At 34.6% G+C, this 21,615-nt stretch overlaps 1 protein-coding gene across 2 annotated transcripts in view; it reads right to left on the bottom strand.

Annotated features, from left to right (window-relative positions):
* Window positions 1-208: 208 nt before the first annotated feature.
* bur (GMP synthase burgundy) overlaps window positions 209-21,615 on the bottom strand; it is a 62,363-nt gene continuing 40,956 nt past the window's right edge. For both annotated transcript variants that reach the window (XM_089255894.1, XM_089255893.1), the window contains exons 11-16: window positions 20,024-20,242; window positions 14,279-14,394; window positions 13,786-13,911; window positions 7,117-7,235; window positions 5,771-6,074; window positions 209-779 (exon numbers count right to left, since the gene is read on the bottom strand). In XM_089255894.1, coding sequence (XP_089112020.1) covers window positions 678-779; window positions 5,771-6,074; window positions 7,117-7,235; window positions 13,786-13,911; window positions 14,279-14,394; window positions 20,024-20,242 — 986 coding nt within the window. In that variant the 3' untranslated portion in view covers window positions 209-677. The remainder of the gene's footprint in view (window positions 780-5,770; window positions 6,075-7,116; window positions 7,236-13,785; window positions 13,912-14,278; window positions 14,395-20,023; window positions 20,243-21,615) is intronic.

Genomic DNA, 21,615 nt, shown 5'->3' with positions numbered 1-21,615 from the left:
TGAAACCCACAAATGCAACTCTTTAAAAATTCCTAAATTCAACTTGCCAACTCCGCAAAAACAAATTCCGCAGAGTTTGAGGGGAAAAAATTTAATGCAAAAAAGAAAAAATACAGAAACTTTTTCTCCCTTTTTGAGCCGTTATTTGCTTTGAAATCGTTTCCATCATAAAAAAAAATTTGTCCAAAAAACGAGGAAAAAAAAAACATTTAACCAAACATAGTTTTTATTTAATTTTTTTTCCTACACTTTCCTGTCCATACGCATTTTTTATACATGCTTTCCATTTCTCCACATCAGTTCTTGTCATTTTCTTCATTCGGAAACTAAAAAAAAACCACCTTCAGAGTGATTCCGAACGGGACAGAAAGAAAAATATATAAAGGGACAAAGATGAAACTCAAACTAGGCAAAGCGTAAAGAAAACAGAAAAAAAACAAATTATACATTAAAGGATTAAAAATGGCTTTTCTGGAGATTTATCGCAAAATACTCTTCAAATTTGTTTTTTTTTTCCTTCTGCAGTTTCGAAAGTCTTCACCTCAGTGGTATGTATACATTTATATATTAAAAAGTAAGCAATTTTTTTTATTATGTACAGTTTCTTTCTTTAGTATACCACATGATGCAAAAAAACAAACAGCAATGGGATATTTGATACACTAGGCACAGGTTCACTACTCCCACTCCGTTGTGCCAGGCGGTTTTGGAGTCAAGTCGTACAAAATACGAGAAATTCCTGGTACAGAAGACATTTCTATCACCATTTTCTTGATAACCTGGAAGTAATTAAAGACAATTAAATTCAGTTATCAAACTAAATTTGAAAATCATGATTTGTATGAAAAAGAAGACAATGGGCATAGCTGCAAACTGGTGCTATCTGAAAATGTAATTTTGGAGAGTAATTTTACTCCTCTACAAAATTTTAAGGGGTATTTTCGAAAAGAGAGGCATATTTTTGTTCATCTGTGAGAATAAAAAAAAAGTTACCTAAAATTTGAAGGAGTATTTTCACTCCTTAACAAAATTTGGAATTGAATTTTGATCATGCATGAAGTGAACCCAGCATCTATATTGGAGAACACTGCTCCAAACATTTTAAAAACATGCCTATGATAATTATCAGCATGGACAAAATAGGAAAGAAGAAAAAAAAACACAAATATTGAAAAGTGAAAAAAAAAATGTGGCTCAACTATCCCTACTCTCTCCTACAGTTACACACAATACAGCAATATCTCCGCTAACAAACATTGTGACATGAATTTTTTGGCTAACAAGGTTTTATGTGTGAGATTTTTCTGCTTCTGTTAACATTTTTGTTGATAAGTGTGCACGTGCTAATATAAAACAGTCAAGTTGAGCTGAATTTTAGGCCAATAACAAGAATTACTGTCATATTCAAGCCTCATGTCCACCTTAGAATTTTTTTCCAGGTGTACCTCCAGGTGCATCTCTTTCTGAAAGTTTTGAACTATTTCATGCAAAATGAAAGATTCAGCTAATGGAAAATGCATTGGAAAAAAAAGGGGGGGGGGGGCAAAGGTTTTCAGAGCATGCGTTCTTTCAATGCAAGACTTTTAGCTTCAAACTGAACAATCTGGACATTCTAGGAGCTTATCTTTTCCATCTGCATGTACGAGACACAAAAACAAGCTGACCAAATCACAAATGGTGGGGACACTTACAAACTCAACTGGGTTGTCAATAGGCTTTCTGGATAATATGACGAGGTGAACAGGAAAAAGTGTCATTTCACTCCACCGGGAAACGAACCCAGGACCTCCTGTATCCCAGGAAGGCACTGACCATTATACCATAGACAGACAATCCTTTTTTTCTCAGAACACGGACAGTAGCATTACTTACTGAGTAGACATTGGAGCCTCTTCTTAACTTCAGCTAATAGTCCTCAGGCAGCAGCAGAAGAAATGTATGGCGAATTTTTGCTTAGCTAAGATACATGAAATCAACAGACTTTCTGGATATTATGACAAGGTGAATAAGAAAAAAAGTGTAATTTCTCTTCCTGGTGGAGAGAAATGACTTTTTTCCTGTTCACCCTGGCATAATATCCAGGAAGCCTATTGATTTCATGTATCTTAGCAGAGCAAAAATTTCCCATCCATTTCTTCAATAGGTTGTGTCAATTTTTAAACTGCTAAAGCTGGTGTTAGTTGTGTACGTGGTGTAAAATACAAATACAACGCCACAACAGGCAAAATGCCTAACGGCTGAGAAAAAGATGCCCATAAAATATGGTAGTAAAGTATCTCATCTTCCTATTAATTCTCATTTAGCTAATTTTGAAGCTGTTTTAAAGCCTTAGGCCAGTTTTAGTCTTTTTCTGGACATTTTAGGAGCTTATCTTTTCCATCTGCAAGCATCAGACACAGAAATGAGATGACCAAATCGCAAATGCATGGGTTGTGTCAATACTTGACCTACCTTAGACCTTGACAGTTGTGACCTACTGGGTTGCGTCAATACCTGATAGTTGTGTATTCAGTGAAAAAAATATATATTAAGTATCTCGTCCTCTTGTAAATTCTCATTTACCAAATTTTGAAGCTGTTCATTTTATCCTCCAATCATTTTTTTGTCTTTTTTAAAACTACTTGGCATTTAAAGAAAATAATGAATCTAAATTTTGGGCAGTACCTGGAACAAATTAAATGATTCTTAACAGATATTTATGGGGAAATCGTTTTTCAGCTAGCAAAAGTGATTCCAGAACGAGTTATCTTTGTTAGCCAAGGTATCACAGTACTCGTATGAATAAGTAACATGCAAGTAAACATTTGAAGAGTCTTTATGAATGTCTTTGTTTTTTTTTAATCCTTGATAGGGTATTTCAAGGGATGGCTTTACATTCAGAAACATTTTCCTGAGATTAGGATATCTTTCTCTCTCAGATAATTCAAAATCAATAATTTGTTTTTTCTTCAAATCTAAAACTGTCAACTTTCGCTTCAACATTTTTTAAAAATCTATGCATTCACTCTGAACTGAGCACATGCAAAATTTAGATTTTGGTAAGACCAGATGTGAAACAAAACATGCGCAAGCACAGGTGAGTGATCTGCTATTGTTCAATTTTATCAAGATTCTAGAGAACTTGGTGAGGAAAGAAAGAAAAATTTCTTTTGAATAATGTACACACACACACACCTTGCCTTTAATTACTCACTGGGAATTTAAATGCTGTTCAACTATCTTAATCTGGCAAATTAATTTACCGCTTTGCTACCATGATGGAACACGTCATAGCCAGATGACTGGTTCAATCGGGGTGGCCAATCAGTGGCACATCAGGGTATCAGCAGTGGCATGCAAATACTTTTCAAAAATTAAAGGGAATTCTATTCCATTTTTCAAAAAAAAAAAATTCTCTCCAACTTTTATAAACAATCCTTTTCTTATGAGTGATGTTCTATTCAATGCATTTCTGTTTGGTTTTTCATCTTTGGGCATAGTTGCTGGACGTCCCATGTGTTAAGATTCCGGATCGTCCACATGGGGGAAATGCACTGTATTACATTGCATATTCATTAATTATTGGGAAGGGGCTAAGCCCTCTTAAAATGTTTATTGGAGGGGGAACCAAGTACCCTGAATCTTCATGTTCCAGTGTCTATGCGCAACATGATGTAGGTAAGATGAGCTTCTATGGATATACGACATAACAATCTGCATTGCAATAATCAAATTTATGACTCAAAAATAAAACAATTTAGAATCCAAAAGAGTGACAAACTGAACATTTTAAGGAAATAAGAGGACAGTCAAACAATATTTTGCAGGAACGGAAAGAATGCTTGTATCCTCTTAAAAAATGGAACTATATAACTAAACAAAAAAGGGAAAATATGGTCTATGAGTTAAAATTCATAAAGTGGAATGCGCACCGGAAATAATCATGATTTTGGTACAGCTTGGAAAAGGGTTAGTCACCCCTGGGTTAAATGCTACTACCATATTTCATCGCATTAGCTAGCAAGCCCCGAAACTCCAGGAGCACCAGATTTTTGAATGTTGGAATCTAGTTAGTTCCCGGCATGCCGGGAAAAGCAAGGTCTAAAAAAAGATCCCAGTATGCATTCAGCCAATTCATTGGATTCTTTCTATAACATATTTTCAAGAAATATCAAATATATATTCAAATTTCCCGGCATGTGTATAATGCGAGGGAATACGACAACTATTTTTTTGTTTAATGAATTGGGTGCAAAAATTTGACACATCGTTACTCAATCTTGAATTATCTGTTAAAAATGCATGATTTTCTCTCCCAAGATGCATTTTTTCCCCTCAATCAAACTGAACTAGAATTCACCTCGATTCTTGCTTCCCTCGATTAAGGAATCAACAGATTAGAATAATACAGAATTATGAAACTACACAACACACAGGCCGTCGTTTAGGGGGGGGGGGGGGGTCAGAGGTCTGGCTTTTGAAAATACACTAAAAATGGTATATATATATACATACACTAGCTATAATACCCGGCGCTGCCCGGGTTTTCTTCAATGAGGCTTTTTTGGATCACGTGATATCTCCCTCTCTTTTTCTTGAGGGACATACAAACCGTGTCCAAGTTAACCAATATGGCAGCCTGCGCGATTCATGAAATAAACAAATCTAGATTTACACAGAAATGTAGAAATGAATATATATTTTTCTTTTTTTAAGGGGCGCTAGGTATTTCGACCCCCCCCCCCTGAACTTGAAGTTATCCATCTGTCTGTCCAGCTTCCAAAACCCCTTAGTTAAAGCTGTGGAATTTTTTCGATGCACATTTCACAGGCTCATAACTAATTTTAAAAAATCCTAACCCACATGAATTTATGCAAATAAATATCAAAAGAGACAATGTGGAGACATTAATTTTCATACATGAGTAGATATAAATGAAATCAATGATATTGCTCGAATATCCAACTCAAAAGTATAGGTTTGGCTAATTACTTCATATTTAATCTCCTGGGCTTCGTATATCTCTAAGCGAACTGAATATTTCAAAAATCGAGAATTCAATACAATTTTTAAAATTATTGATGGGGCGGAAAATCCCACTAATTTCTGCATTTCTACAGTAAAATCGACAATTTTAGCACTGATTTCTATGAGGATCACCCTTTTCCTGACTCTCAAAGCGATGCTGGTGATGATTATGACGTCTATTCAAAAAGCCTCATTACTGAGAGTATATTGAAAATGTGGCAAACCATTATAAAGGCATAAACTATTATACATATACTAACAGGATTAAAGAAGTGACAAACTGTTGTAAAGGCATATACACGTCTGAAACGCATTGCTAGGGAACCACGGTAACCAAAGTAAACGTTCGGAAAGTGATTTTTTAGGCCTAAAAACCATTGTTGCCGGACAGTTTTTTGCCCATTTGGGGCATTTGCCCTGGGCTGACGAAATTTTAAAGTAGCCTATCGTGCAAGTCGGGTCCCATTTGGTATATATGCTAAATTTGGCGACGATCGATCTAAAATTGTAGATTTGTATAGAGAACATACATACACACACACACAGACAGACAGACAGAAAATCAATTTTATATATATAGATTGAGTACATGTGCTTTGCCTCCCCCCCCCCCCCCGGAAAAAGTTCAAATGACGGCCCTGTGTCAACACACATACGAGTCATCATATAAAATTAAAAAACATGCCTCATCAGAAAAATTATTTAAGTATGCTTTAGAGCAGACCATTTTTGTAAATAAAAAACACAAAGAACTAGTACTCACTTCTAAAGGCAAATGCTTATTGGGTGTAGCAGGGGTACCTGTCATAAAATCGTGGGTAATAAATGTCCTGATCACAGCTGACCTCTGGCATGAAGGATTCCTCGATACCACATCACGGTCAAAGTGAATGGGTATTAAAATCACGGGCATCTGCGAGATAAAACCCATGCAACCTGACTGTGCTAGAACTTCGTGGGCGAGGTGATCCACTTGTCTAAGGGTGCTCAGTACGTTAGGTGTTAGGAAGGTTGGCGTGATGTCTTGCACAGGGTATGTAACTGCACCTCCGAATACAAAACAAACCCTGTAAATTGAAAACAAAAGAGTTATTAAGAGTATCAATCACATACTATTAAAGCTTTGCCCAAGCTGTTGAAATACAGTCAAACTTGGTTATCACCCCATCGAGAATTCCGAGAAATATTTCACTATAGCCAAAGGTAACATTTTCACAACCTTTCTGTAGTGTTATAACCAAGTTTGTATGTACATCAGTTCTTCAAAATGCATCAATTCTTAAAAAAGAAACATGTTTAAAATAAACAAAAACTGAAAATATGAAATAAATTTAAGCGTCTTCATAGACACAATACTACCAGAATAGTTTAAAAAAAGTTTCAAAACATATGTTCCCCCAATCAATAGTCCTATTCAAATACAAACACAAGGCCACAACAAGCAAAATGCCCAATGAGGTGGCTAAGAAAAGATGCCCAAAAAAAAAAAAAAATATGGATGGCACACTCCAACCCAATCAAAAGTGCAATTATATAAACTAAAAACTATATACATGTTAAATATCATACACTGCCCATAAAAAATATGCTATTGAATCTGAACTATTACAATTGAATTAGTTTAATTCCCTGAAGGTTTAACAGTTTTTCCATTACACAGGAAAATAATTTGAAAAAACGCATTCCAGTTTATTCTACTTTCTGTAATCAAAGACTAGTAGTTCATGTTCCAGCTAAATGAAAGACTTTTGGAGTTGGGGGAAGTTCCCATATATACTTAACCTTTCAACTGTGCAAAGAGTCTGAAATATACCTTTCCTATATATGCCAGAACCCTCCCTACTTTTGCCTTGTATCGCAAATTATCAGTAAGCGATTAAGCAGGCCAACTATGCTCATAATCTATTCATGATGGGAGCAGTTCAAGCATAAAATATGGTTTTGACAACTGATATTTTATTCTTTTAATCAATTTGTAATCAAGTCAATGAAAAATTAAATCTAGAAATCTGAAAACAGGTATCGAGTCATCTTCAGTGGATATTTCACAGACTTGTCACAAGTGTGTCAAAAACTTCAGATAATTTTGTAAAAAAAAATAAGCATCACCTGTTAATGTTATGACAGACTCTAGGGATGATTTTAGCCAAGATCATGAGATCTTCCCAATCTGTGATATCTTCATCTGTGGACAGGCCGACAACATAGCTATAACTTCTTTGGTCTCCCTGTGAAAAAGAAATTAGTTATTAATTTCTTTAGGAAATTTACAATCTGATGGGAAATAATCACTGTATTTAATTTTTTTTAATGCTTTAAAAAAAATGTAACTGACATTTTTATAAAGTTATTCTTTACATTTCTTAATATGAAATCAACCCTTTCCTCAACAGAGTAGAAATCACTAACACCCCGCCCCTCCCACCCGTAAAAATGCTGTATCATTTTTAATAAGAGTATGCTTCCTTCCTTTGTGGCAGGTGCAAAGTAAGGGGTATGGGAAAAGGGGTTCCATTAAAAAGTAAAACTTTTCAAAATAACTGGGTTTGTCAATTCTAAAATAAATCATTTCAGGAAGCCGGGTATCTTATCAATGTATTGCTGTCTTTCGATCATCATTACCTATGTTAGTGATGGGCAAACTACTGCCCTTCAAAGGTGTTCAGGTAGAAAAGTATTAATATATGCAAAGCAATAAATACCTAGGCTTATCACTAGAGCTCGGATTATATGCACTAAAAAACAGGCGAAATATGCTCTAAAAATATGCAAATATGCATTTAAAAATGCAAAAATATGCACTTAAAAATGCAAAAATATGCACTTAAAAATTCAAAATATGCATTTAGAAATGCAAAAATAAACACTTAAAATGCCGAAATATGCACTTAAAATACCAAAATATGCATTAAACACCCCAGAATAGCACTAGAAATCTTGAAAAAGTCCGAAATATGTACAAAAAATAAGAAAATATGCATTAAAAAAAATCACCATGCAAAAAAAAAAAGCAGATGTGTTTCTGAAAGGCATCTTTTCTATTTCTTAGTGCATATGTATTCATTTACAAAAAATTATCTCCTTATATTTATACAGTCAAACCTCGTTAATGAGTCACTCTTGGGAGAGCAAAAATATGACTTAGTAAGCGGAGTGACTCGTTAAACGGAGTAAGCCATAGCTGTGCCAATTCCTACCCGAGGACAATTGGGACTTCCTAAAAGTGACCCGGTAAGCCGAGTGTCGTGTTAACCGGGTGACGCACTAATGAGGTTTGACTGTATATACCGCATATGCAAATAACTTCTACATATTTTTTATTCAGGCATTTTTAATTTTTAGTTTGTTGTAGCTGCTCAATAACGAAAATACTAGTAAGAAAAGAATTGACACTATTTCTAAAACAAATTTAACACTTTGATATATCTCTAGAAATAGCCTTACAATAAAACAATTAGTATTCGTAAAATACTTTATAAATATGTATTAATTCACTAAATTTCACCTGCGGGGAAAAAACCGATGTTATGAAAATATTATGAACAATATTTATTTGAAAAATTATAAAAAAAAATTTGAGTGAACTTAAATAAACCTTCAAAAATATGCACTTATACATAAAATTCTTTGACTTTATGCATTTATATCCATTAATGCTAAAAAAGGCCAAAATATGCAAATGCATATGCATATATGCATTTGCATATAATCCGGGCTCTACTTATCACATTTCCTTCATGAAAATACGAGAAACAAAATCTGGATCCATATGGGATATCACAAATTATCAGAAAAAAAATTGTCAAACACAAGTTGATAAATACATCCAAAAAAAATTTCAAAAGGCAAGCAAATTTCCCAATTACAGCCAAAAAATTTTCAAAGACAAAGTTATCAAAAAAAAAGGCAAAGGCAAGTTAAAATGGCCACCTACCGCTGATATTACTGAAAAATTGCCAATAGCTTCTAGGGATTTTTCACAAGACGCAGAGGGTGAAAATTTATTATTCACCAAACAAAATGCATATGCTTGACGAATATGCAAGATGAATATGTTTATATATATGTATTTTATATATATATTCTGGAACTCTCCCCCCTCCACAGTTGTTGATTCACCCACGCCATTTTAATTCTCGAAAAATATAAAACTTTTTTTCTGTCACCATCAACTGCATCCTCTTGTTTAGGCCTCGGCCAACATTATTGTATAAATATATATATACAATAGAATCCAGACTATATGCCCTAATGTGGTAGAAGGGCTGGCCGGATAACAGAAAAACCGATAGGCCAGAGTTTCATTCACTTCCTACTCTCACCATACCATCTATAAACCACCATTTAAATACTGAAAGCTGCTCCTATTCATATTTTGTGACCTCTTGGTACAAATCAGTATATTATAAAATGAAACCTGTGTAAGATGGACACTGTACGAGACCAAAACCTGTCTTAAACGGAAACCAAATCTAGTCTGTTCAATTAGCGCTTTTATTTGTACCTTCATTAAACAGAAATCTAAGGTCCAGATTACACTATAAAAGTCTCATAAGAGTTCATTTATTGGGTCCTCTTATTGAATTGCTGTATTTTTGATATAGTTTAGATATACATTCGGCATCCATATTTTTTATGGGCATCTTTTCTAAGCCACCTTGTTGGGCATTTTGTCTGTTATGGTCTTTGGTATTTGTATTTATAAAACTTGAAAATTTAATGAACAAGATTATCAATTACATTTGAGTAAATACAACTGATCACTTTATTGGTTGCATTTATCAAGTTTTATAAATGAACTTGAAACATTTATAGTGTAATCTCAGCCTAAAACGGAATATTGTTTGTCTATTGACATTCTATTCCTCACAAGTTTTACTGTAAATGTGTACAGGGGTGGAAAATGAAAATTTGATTTTTGTAGCAGCATTTATCAGTTTTGTAGCACTTTAAAATTTTGGCAGTAAATAAAATACACAGTTTTTATAAACACACATACAGTGGCATTCACAGGATTATTTTTTACTTCAAAAAAGTGTTACCTCAGCTCAGAAGAAAGGGGTTCCTCATACATAGATTTTCTAGAAAACCCCAGTTTCAGCCACCACCAATGCGCAATCTCAAGTATCAATAAAAGCCTGATAAGAGGCCATTTTCTAGGATAAAATCAAGCACAGAAATTTGCTGGAAAAATCCAAAAATATATCTTTAAAAATCTGTGACCTCTTATTTTGTTACTTTTCCAGAATTTCGTCATTTTTCCATGATCGTACACACCCTGAATTTATCAATGGCTTTTGTATCGCAACTCCTAATGGTGAAAACGGATTCGTTATTGTTGTTTTTCCAATGCAATAATAGTTCTTTCACAAACTTTTACATTCTGTTAAAGGATACACAAATTTTTCGTTAAGTACAGCCAGTCAGTGAAAATCGACGCAATTTCAAAAATAATGTAAGAAACGCATAAATCAAAGGAGCCAACTTTTTTTTCTCTAAAAAAAAATAGTTGGAAACTGTGATTGAAGGTTGTTTTTTGTCCTGCGGATTAGCGGCAATTCACCTCATTTGTTTGACCCCAATTTATTCGTTTCCGGAAGCCTAGGTGCCAAATCCTAGGGCAGGGCATCAAGTTAATTCCATTTGTGGCCCCAAGAAATTAAATTGCGGGGAAAACCAATAGCATAATCAAAAAGTCAGCTTCTATTGTGACGCACGATGGTGCAGAATTGAAGGATTTTGCCATTTTTATAATATAATATAGCAAACATTGGAAATTGTAGCAGTTTGTATAGCAGATTTTCCACCACTGTGTTTATGCACTATGTTTTAATAGCTTATTACAGAAAAAGTCCAAGAATTCAAATATTGTTAAGAAAATAGTTCTTATTTCTAATTTTTCACCTGTAAATAGTCATTGTCTTATGTAAAAATAAAAATTAAAGCATTCCTCTGTAAATATGACCAAATTTACAACAAACTTAGAAAAGTTTGATGACAGCTCCGATGATTTGGCGGCATCATGACACCAGATACTAGGCCAGGTAGGGCTGTGATTTCAACTTTTTCCAGGGGGGGGGGTGCAAAGAACATGTACTCAATGTATATATATATATACCATTTTTAGTGTATTTCCAAAAGCCGGGGGGGGCATCAAATGACAGGTCTGAGGCCAGATAGTCAAGATTCTACTGTAAATGATATAAATTATCTTGTGATAATTATGACTAAGTCGTAAAAAAATCTTAATTTTCAAAAGTTCAAACAAGCCTCATAGAAAAAAAATAGAACGGGGAATTTTTTTAAAAGTTGGGACATCCTAAATTACAGAAATGTTTCGTAAAATACAGGCCACACATATTGTCACACTATACATACAAGTTTCTAGCCCCACGAGCAATAAAAATACTGCATACATGGCCCACGGACTGAAAAGTTTTCCCATAACTAATCTACGTTATCAAACTGAGTTTGCTGAACCATAATAAATCTAAAAAAAAAACATCTGCTAATATGATTTGACATTTATGTCAAAGGAAGATATTTACAAAGAAAGAGATACTCATTTGTTAAAAATAAATCATGTAACAAAGTTTTATCCTTAGTACTTATCCGCTATTTCTTAACCCACTGCTCAAGCCAAATGTTGAAATAAACAAAAATGACTGTGTACCAAAACTGTCAGGATTTTTTAAACCTTTGTCTTCAACCTTTTCACTTCAAATTTTAGAACCTGTATGGGACATGTCCAAGTGGGAGTAAAAGGATTAAGGATTTAACAAGATGGCACATCAGTTTTTAGATTTGTTGAAACTATATTTGTTCATACTAAAATCATTTCAGTATATGAAAATGGGAATTTTTTTTCTCCCTTCAACCACATATTTTTCAAAACATTTGTAGCAATTGAATTAAACAGGCAAATTTCACAATAAATAGAAAATTCAAGGAGATAGTAAAAGCTTGAATTACCCAAAATTTGAATTCACCAAGTTCCACTGTAATAGAAATCTTAGGTGGAATGCCATAAATGAAAAAATGGTGAAGAGACAGAGAAAAATGCTAACCCAAAGAAGGTGTATGTGTGTGTGGGGGATACAGCCATTGATAAAATTTATGGAAGAGACAACTAAATGTAAATTAAAATTCAAGATATCAATGTAATAGAACCCTGATTATTCAAGCTTATGTGGACTATCTTGGATAACCAAACATTCATGGTTTGAAAACCCTTGATAAAGGAATAGTGATACCTCGGCTAACGAATGCCTCTGCTTACAAATTTTTTGGGTAACTAAACTTTTTTTCATGATTTTTCTGCCTTAACTTACGAATGCGGATTCAGCTAACAAACATTTTTGCTGATATGGATGCATATGCTAACATAAAACAACAGTGCAATGAGCTGAATGTTGGCATCAATCATCACCAGAATTACTCATTTGAGTTTAACTTGTGTCCAATTCGGAATCTTTTTCCAGAGGTGCCTACACTTTTCATTATGAAACTTTTTGAATCGTTTCATGTAAAGAGATTCAGCTAATAGAAAATGTGTTAAAAAAAGCAGTCTATGTTTTCAGAGTGCACTTTCTTTCGGTGCAAGACTGATCAATCTGGACATTCTAGGGGACCCTTACCAACTCGACTGGGTTGTATCAACACTAGTTTTAGTAATAAAAGCTGGTGTTGGTTGCTGGTGTGTGTACATTTATGTGAAATAAAAACATCTTCAATATATCTCATCTTTCTGTAGATTCACATTTATCCAGACGTGCCAACTTTTGAAATCCAGAAATTTTCCCTCCCCCCCAGCACTCACAGACTCGATCAAAAAAAAAATTCACAAAAAAAAAATTTCGAATTTTTTTTTTTAATCAATTAAAAAAAAGGTTACATTTCTCTTCCCCCCCCCCCCCAATCCCAAGGCAGGTTCTGCATTGCCCTTGAACAGAATATAATTCCACGTCGGTCTTTCCATGCAGAATAGAGAAATCACATCTACACTGTTTATAAAATATGTTTCCTTTCGTGAATGGTATCAGTGATTCTATCTTGGGTATATGAACTCTTAAAAGCTTTATATTTTAGCTTTATTATAGCTTAAAGTTTTATATTTTCTTTCTGAACACGTTTAATCGGAAGAAACAATTAAAATTCAAATTGCAAAGCTGCCGACGAAAAAACGTGTTTACCGCATGGCTGTTAATGGAATACAATAACGATTATACAGGAATTTCGGCAACCAAGGTCATGCACCTGATAAATAATTGCCGATAAACGCTACGAAAACAAAGTCGCGTCTTTGCCAGTTGCTTAAATGCGGTCACAGAGACTGTTTTTAAGACTGCTCGATGGAAATGACCACGGCTGTCCTCTATGGGTGTTTTCCCTAACGACGACGGTAATCATTGACGCCACGGCAACGTGAAAGCTCGCGTAAAATCTAATTTTCTACCAAAATCTGGAGAAATTTTAACAAATCCGGAAAGCGGGAGGAAGGATGAAAAATCTGGAGTCTCCCGCCTAAATCCGGAGAGTTGGCAGGTCTGCAATTTTAAAGCTGTTCATTTTAGCTTTGAGTCAGATTGCCTTTTTATAATGTTACTTGGTGTTTTAAAAAATTTGTCTTTAAATTTTTGGGCAGGAGTTGTAAAGGAATAAATGATTTTTCATAGAAGCCTATGGGAAATCACATTTCAGCTAATGAATGTGATTCTGAAACCAATCATCTTCGTTAGCTGAGGTATCACTGTATAATGAACAAATTATGATCATTACCTGTACACCAACACTCTTAATTGGCAGTAGTGTTGATACAAGCTTGTATTTTCTTGTTGCCTCAACCAAAAACTTCTGCTCAGATTCATTTAATGATGGATTAACCTTTGCTATTAACGAATTTTTCTGAAATAGAAAAAAAAAATAGCCAATATAAAAACATCTTCAAATCAATGTTATTAACACTTTTTGTGAATTAGAAATACATAAAAATATATGTTTATAAGAATTTAATTCAGGTCATCATGGTGAATAAATTTAATTTGGAATTTAAAAAAATCACAAAAGATATAAGTAAAAAAAATCAATTCGTGGTTTTTTAGGATAAAAAAATTCAACATATTTTGCTTGGAAGTTTGCTCAAAAAGTTTTTTTAAGGATAAAAAGAGATGAAACTATGCAGTTATTAGCAACATGCAGTTATTAGACTTCATTTTCATAGCTATTTTCTATGACACAAGCACTCGCTATTTTCTATGACACAAGCACTCACTTTTTCTAAGAAATTAGCATAGTCTACAAGAACTTTTACATAGACGCTGGTCTCTGAAAAAGATTTGTCCATGAAAGGCTCATCTGAACAGATAACTCGAACAGCCAAACCGGGGCCTAGAGTAAATAGGAATTAAAATTTACAAACACAAGTATCATTTCAGATCTCTCATAATTTATTACAATCAAAAACCTGACAAAGCATTAGATTATAATTTATACAATCATAATTTATTAGTTTATTATCCCAATTTATACAATATAAAGCACATTTTTGTATTCAAGGCATGGTTTGAATAATGCAAAACCCAATTACCTGTAGACATGCCAACATTCGTATGAAGCCTCTCCACAGTGATGAATGTGGAGCTTAACCAAGGGGAAGGGAGGAGGCACACACATTATAATCATAGCCCAATAGAAAACTATTCAATTTCTTTTTTAAACTTTAAAAAAATTTAAATTGAAAGTTCACTTAAAAGCAGCACCCACAGATTCACGACTTGAAAAATCTGTAGTTTATCATGTGATGACATATAATTTGCATCAAAGAAAACATGTCAAACAAATAATAGGGGAAAACAAAGTGGGTTTTTTTGGGGGGATTGCAATGGGTGACCATATATAAATCCCACTTTTGTCATCCTGATTTTTCAGCAATAATTGACAACTTTGCTTGCTTATGGCATCATATCTGACAACAATTAGATATTTCGTACTTGAAATCTTGATTTCCCATATTTTTCCTGAGAAAATGTGGTCAGCCTAGAATTGCAAGGACTAAAGGAATATTTTCTTTAGGGATTTTCCATTCAAACGAAACACACTGAGGACTTTCAGGGGTCTTTCCATGAGGATACGAAAAATTTGAAAAATTTTATTTCTGACCAGAAAACTTTAATCAGTCTGAAAAATTGAAAGGCTAGGTAAATTGGAAGCATTGGCACCTATGCAGCGCACCATAGGCACTAAAAACTACGGGTTCAGGCCCTTTTCTCAGCAATTTGGCATGATCATTGAGTCCCCAAGTATAATTAATGGATGTTTAATGTAATCCCTCCCAGCATACTGGGTTGTATATATGGACATCTGACAACCCTAGACCACTCTTTCTTCGCATCAGGGCTCTTACAGCACCTATGATGAAACATTCTATCCGAAAAAAGCTCTGCAGGCGTAACAGCACATACTGAAAGTGTTTTTCATATACAGAATTACTAAACACACTATATGTTCATATTACAGATTACCTTACTGCAAACAGACAAAATAAATTGGTACAGATACGCTAAAAACTAGAGGGAATGTTGCTTATCGAGTGCCAAAACCATCGCAAGGCTGCAGCTATACTGTTGTGTTTTTTTTTGTCATTTCTCTTCAATTGAGTAGTTAGCTTTTCATGCTTTAGTGGCAGATAAACATGGTAAAAAATATTGAGATCTCAAAATTACTGATTGGCTCTAAACAAGTCATAGTTGACTTCGTGGATCTAGAACCACCCTTAGTAGACATGGGAACCAGTGTGAAAATAACTGAGCTTCTCTACAGCATGGATTTTCCTCTCTCTCTATCCCTTATACTTCTCAGATCTTCATAAGTCGAGAAATTATATGCTTGTTATTTGTTCCATCGTCATGCTCTAGTATCAGCCTAGATCATGGGCTGGTCACTGTATTCCTTTCAAGTTTGCCCAAATGTTACACTGCAACACACTTAAGGCTGGGCAAACAATGAACCAATATGATTAGCAATACAACCACAACATCCACACAGAATGGTTAAAAACCTTTTTTTAACTAATCCATGTCAATATAAAATTATGCACAAAAACTAGAAAAAGTAACAGCAGGGCTCCCACTCAAAAAATTAGAAAAAGTATGACTAAAAAGTAGGACGGGGACAACAACCCCCCAGACAACATAATCTTTTAGCATAATAAAAAATTCTATGGAAATTTTTTTTTTATATCACTATTTCAGTATCCTATTATTTTGTTATATATTTGATTCGAGGCAAAGCAAAATCACAGAAAATGACTCGTTAACAAAAACAATTTTAGGCCAAAACAGTGTGTGTACTAGCAATCACAGATATAATTCTTTGTCTCTCCTCACAATATATGCTATATTATTTTTTGGAATGTTCCTCAGTCCAGTCTGTCGACTCTCTTCAACAATGCACAGCAAATTATGAAGACGTGCAAGTTTCTTAAGAATGATACTCTTTCAAGACTACTTTCAAAAGCACAGTGCAAAATGTGTAAATTACAAAGAAAAACGTAAGTAAATGAAGGTGAACCAGATTATTTTACTGCCTTCAAGACTTTTGAGCATCCTTTTCTTTTAAAGGGATTTCCTTTTTATTTTTCGATTCCAGCATAATCATTTTTGAGAAATAAAGCATTTTCAATTCTAGATCTTTGCAGAGCTTTGTAACATTGTTTATGCCTCTGCAAATCCTAAAAGTACAGAAGACAACTGAATGCTATTGGGTAGCATCAGAATCACCAAACCTAAAATAGGCCTATGTATCTAATTTCTTTGTTATGCAAACCGTTGTTTTATCCATACACAAAATGTGCACCTTAATTTTTGAATGATGAAAGTTACTGTCCAAGACCATGAAGTATAGTGAATAGAAATTTTTTTTCCATAGACAGAAGTTTTTAATGACTACTATATTTGTTGAATCCTCAAAATAAAAAAATAAAAATGAATAAACCACCAAATGGTCCACATACAACCCCAAATAACCTAAAAAAGCAATACAATTTCTGCTTTGGCAGAATCATTAATTGCAATCTACTACATTTGTATTACTTGGCAATATATCTATGATTCCCTCCTCAATTCAAATCAATTACACTAATTTAATTGATAGGATTTGGATAATAAAAAGGCAGGAAAAGTAGGACAAGTGGGAGTCCTGTAACAGTGAAAGATGCAGAGCATTTCTGTAAAAATGCTGTGCCATTTCCAAAAGCAAACTGAGCAGATTGGGCCCAAAATATTTACAGCACTTTGCTAGTATAGATCGCATTGTAAAGGCTCAAACAACAAAAATATGCAATCTAAGCTTACAGATTATTTTTTCAAATAAAGTATGCAAATATAAGTTGAATTAAATAAAAAAACCTTCAAATATATTTTAGCATTAGCAAATAGTGTAACTGAACATTTATTGTTTAAATTAACAATTTCATCAGTATATAGTAAAATATAGTACAGTATTGTATTTTTTATCAATCAAAATTTCCGCTATTTTTGGAGTGCTTTTCCTTTTTTTTACACAAAAAAAACGCAATATCTCGAAAGTTTTTTCAGTCAGTTTCGAGATAGAGAGGTTTGACTATCACATTGTAGTATCGGTCCAATGTGAACCCGGCCTTGAGAGTGAACGATACACAAACTCAATCACTAGACCCTTTTCTAGTCCAGAGTTTTTCCTTCTGTCAAACTTTGTCACTTGCGTATAAGAATTTATTGTTATGGTATAGCTGGTCTGTAAAGATCGATGCAATTAAAAATTATAATAAAAATAACTACAATACTGCATAAAAAAACTTCATAGAACCAAATTATTTTTTCCAAAAAAATTAAAAATTCCCATGGGTACTGAGAGTATCTCCTATAACTTCGTAGTTGGGTGCTGCATTCCCTAGAAACTACGAACAAACGGTAGCAATTGGCAACTTTGTATCTGATATAATTCGGTTTAATCCCACATCAATTTAAATAACACTAGACACCAAATTTTGAAAAATTTTCTGTATCCTGAATAAAAACAGTCAACTTATGTACAAATGACTGGATACCAAGCGACGATAATTGGAAAGAAAAGTTGCATTCCTCTGTGGGGAATCGAACCACCAACCTCACACTTTCTGGGCGTGTGATCTACCATTAAGCTACAGAGGTTTGCTCGTTCTAACTCTTATGTAATTTGGTGTGCTGAACATGAATCTAACCTTAAAAAGCTGCATTAGCTGCGGTTTTCTATGTGTGATTGCTCATTCTATATATTGTATTACAATACAAACACATTGAAACAAAACAGAAAAAATAAATATCCAAAAAAGAACATGAATCTATAGCAACCTTGTAAATATATAGACATTAATATATAATTTTTTTACAAAAATATTAGCTAATAATATTTATCGTCTTCATACGGGAGAGGGGCCTTCCATACCTCTGGTTCAAAAATACTAGGCTATATATAATACAGCATAGGGGGAAAAAAATAAATGCCTTTTTATGTCAGCAATTGTGAACTTTGGCCTGACTGTCCATGTACAGTCCCATTCAGTGCACATGAGTTCCAAGGAAAGAGAAATATTTGTTACCTCTGTAGTCTAGTGCGCTCACCTGGAAAGTGAGAGGATGTGGGTTCGATTCCCTGCAAGGACAGTTAAATTTTCTCTTTTTCCTAAATACATCTTCACATCAGCCAGCTGTTAAAAACCTTCGTATATATAAAGGGTCCCAAAAAGTTATTTGCCCAAAGCCCAAACTTATGAGGAACGGGCCCTTGGTTCCAACCACTTCAAATTTTTGCTAATTAAGTTTGTTTTTGAGGAATGCTTCTCATGCATTTAAAAAGTGCTGTCATCTATATTTTCAACTAGCTATAATACCCGGCGTTGCCTGGGTTTTCTTTATTGAATCTTTTTTCAATCACGTGATATCTCCCTCTTTCTTTCAGGGACATGCAATCCGTGTCTTAAGTTAATCAATATGGCAACTTCCTGCGCGACTCATGAAAGAAACAAATCTAGATTTAAACATGGAAATGAATATAGCCGCCCCTCCCCTTTCTTGATGGGCGCTAGATATTTTGATTCCCTCCCCCTGAACTTCAAGTTATCCATCTCTGCCTGTTTCAGCTTAATTAAAAATGCTGTGGTGCTATAAAGCTGTGGAATTTTTTTAATGTACTTTTTACGGGCCCATAATTAATTTTAAAATATCCTAACCCACATGGATTTATGCAGTTGAATATCAAAAGACAATACGGAGATATTAATTTTCATGCTTGAGAAGATGTAAATAAAAAGTTGAAATCAATGTTATTGCATGAATGTCCAACTCAAAAGTAGGGGTCCGGCCAATTACTTCATATTTAATTTTTCAATACTTCAAAAATCGAGAATTCTATACAATTTTTTAAATTATTGATGTGACAGAAAACCCCACCAAATTTCTGCACTTCTACAGTAGAATTGGCAACTATAACACTGATTTTTATGAGGATCACCCTTTTCCTGACCCTCAAAGCTGGTGATGATTCTGACGTCTATTCAAAAAGCCTCATTACTGAGAGTATTGAAAATGTGGCAAACCATTAAAAGGCATAAACTATTACACATAACTGTCAGCATTAAAGTGGTGCAAACCATTGTAAAAGCATATACACATCTTAAACACATTGCTAGGGAACCACGGTAACCAAAGTAAACGTTCGGAAATGATTGTTGAGGCCCAAAAACCATTGTTGCCCGACAGTTTTTTGCCCGTTTGGGGCATTTGCCTTGCTCTGATGAAATTTTAAAGTAGCCGATCGTTCAAGTTGGGTCCCATTTGGTATATATGCAAAATTTGGTGACGATCGATCTAAAATTGTAGATTTGTATAGAGAACACACAGACAGAAAATAAATGTTATATACATAGATTTAAAAGCAACATGACAGGTTGGTGGATCTTCAAACTTTGTGAAAAATTGAAATTTGAAGCCAATTTACTGACCTGGAAACGGGTGTCTCTGAACTACTTCCTCAGGCAGACCTAGGTCCTTTCCCATGATTCTCACCTCGTCTTTATGGAAATCTTTCAAGGGTTCAACCACACGTCCTTGTGATCTGAGCAGCCGCACCAAGTCAGTGTCATTATGATGTGTCTTGATAGCATCAGCATTACTACTGACCATGTGGGAGGCACTTTCGATGAGATCTGGCCTCAGAGTACCTGCAGCAAATTAACCAGTCATGGAATAACATGGATACAGGATGGCATTTCAGAGAAGAATAAGCCAGAGGAAAGTTTGATACCATAAACTGTAGGGGGGGGGGGGGGGGGCAGCTTTTTTTTAAAATGTGGAATACATTGAAAAGGGGAGGGGGGAATTACCAAGAAACCAAATGGTCCTTACTGGCAATCAAATTACATTACAATTTGGTATGAATCATGTAAGCATATAAAAGATATAAATAAATAGATAAAAAAAATTAACACCACATGTGTGAACAGAAAGGGGGAAAAACTAAACAATATGAATTGATAGGTCATGGTGGCCGCAGGCCTGTGGCGATATTCCAATTGTAGGAAAAAAAGGGAAAGTTCATTTATAACGTAAAGGAGGTCCAAATGTTGTAAGGGAAAAGAAGTTATAGCAGGGAAATTTATCCTAAAACAACTCAATATTTATTTAAAACCGCATTTAAATTTTTTTAAGGTTAATAATATAATAATGAAGTAGTATTGTTAAGGAGTTGATTAGGCAAAGAGTTATAGAATTTAGGGACAAGATATGAAAAATATTTCTTACCAACCGTTTTATAGATTCTAGGGAGTAAATAGGTGAAGTTGATTCTTGCAGAAGAATGACCCAAAGAAAAACTTCAGGACACTTTTCAGTTTTTTTTAATCACATAAGCTAGATTACTGAAACTATGGTAATATATGAAGTTAACCTTCCTCTTACCAAATACACTCATTGCCATAAAAATTTGCCCACCCAGAAGAAGTCGTCAAAATGAAACGAAATTTTACACATGTAAGTACTACGTTGATATAAATAAGTGATTAGAAAATCCAAGAAAAAGGATCATTTATTGCAGAAAAAAGTACACATGAACAGAAGTTTTAGTACTCTGTTGGACCCCCTCTAGCGCAAATGCACGATGCGATACGAGCGGGCATTGAGGCATACAAGTTCCGTATGACGTCCTGAGACATCTCGTTCCACAGTTGCTGTAAATGCGCCTCTAGTTCGACCAACCTCGTAGGGTGTCCAACTTGCCGTCCCAAATGATCCCAGATATACTCGATTGGTGACAAATCTGGGGATAGAGCAGGCCAGGGAAGGGTGGTAATGTGGCGGAGGCAGTCTTGTGACATCCTTGCTGTGTGTGGCCTAGCATTGTCTTGTTGAAAAATAGCTCCTGGGAACCCTGCCACGAGTGGCAACACATGTGGCTGAAGGATGTTATGGACGTACCGCTGGGCTGTCATTGTGCCATGGTAGGGGTGACCATGTATCGTAAGCAATGGCACCCCATACCATGACACCAGCTGTGGGAGCGGTGTGTCACTGTAAAGCGAAGGCAGGATTGAAGCGT

Source organism: Pholcus phalangioides, unplaced genomic scaffold (assembly GCF_987345545.1).
Source record: "Pholcus phalangioides strain wild (caught in Gottingen) unplaced genomic scaffold, Ppha-v1.0 ptg000172l_1, whole genome shotgun sequence".
Classification (NCBI taxonomy): domain Eukaryota; kingdom Metazoa; phylum Arthropoda; class Arachnida; order Araneae; family Pholcidae; genus Pholcus; species Pholcus phalangioides.
Note: the sequence above shows the minus strand (reverse complement) of the source record. Positions and strands in the feature narration are given on the sequence as shown.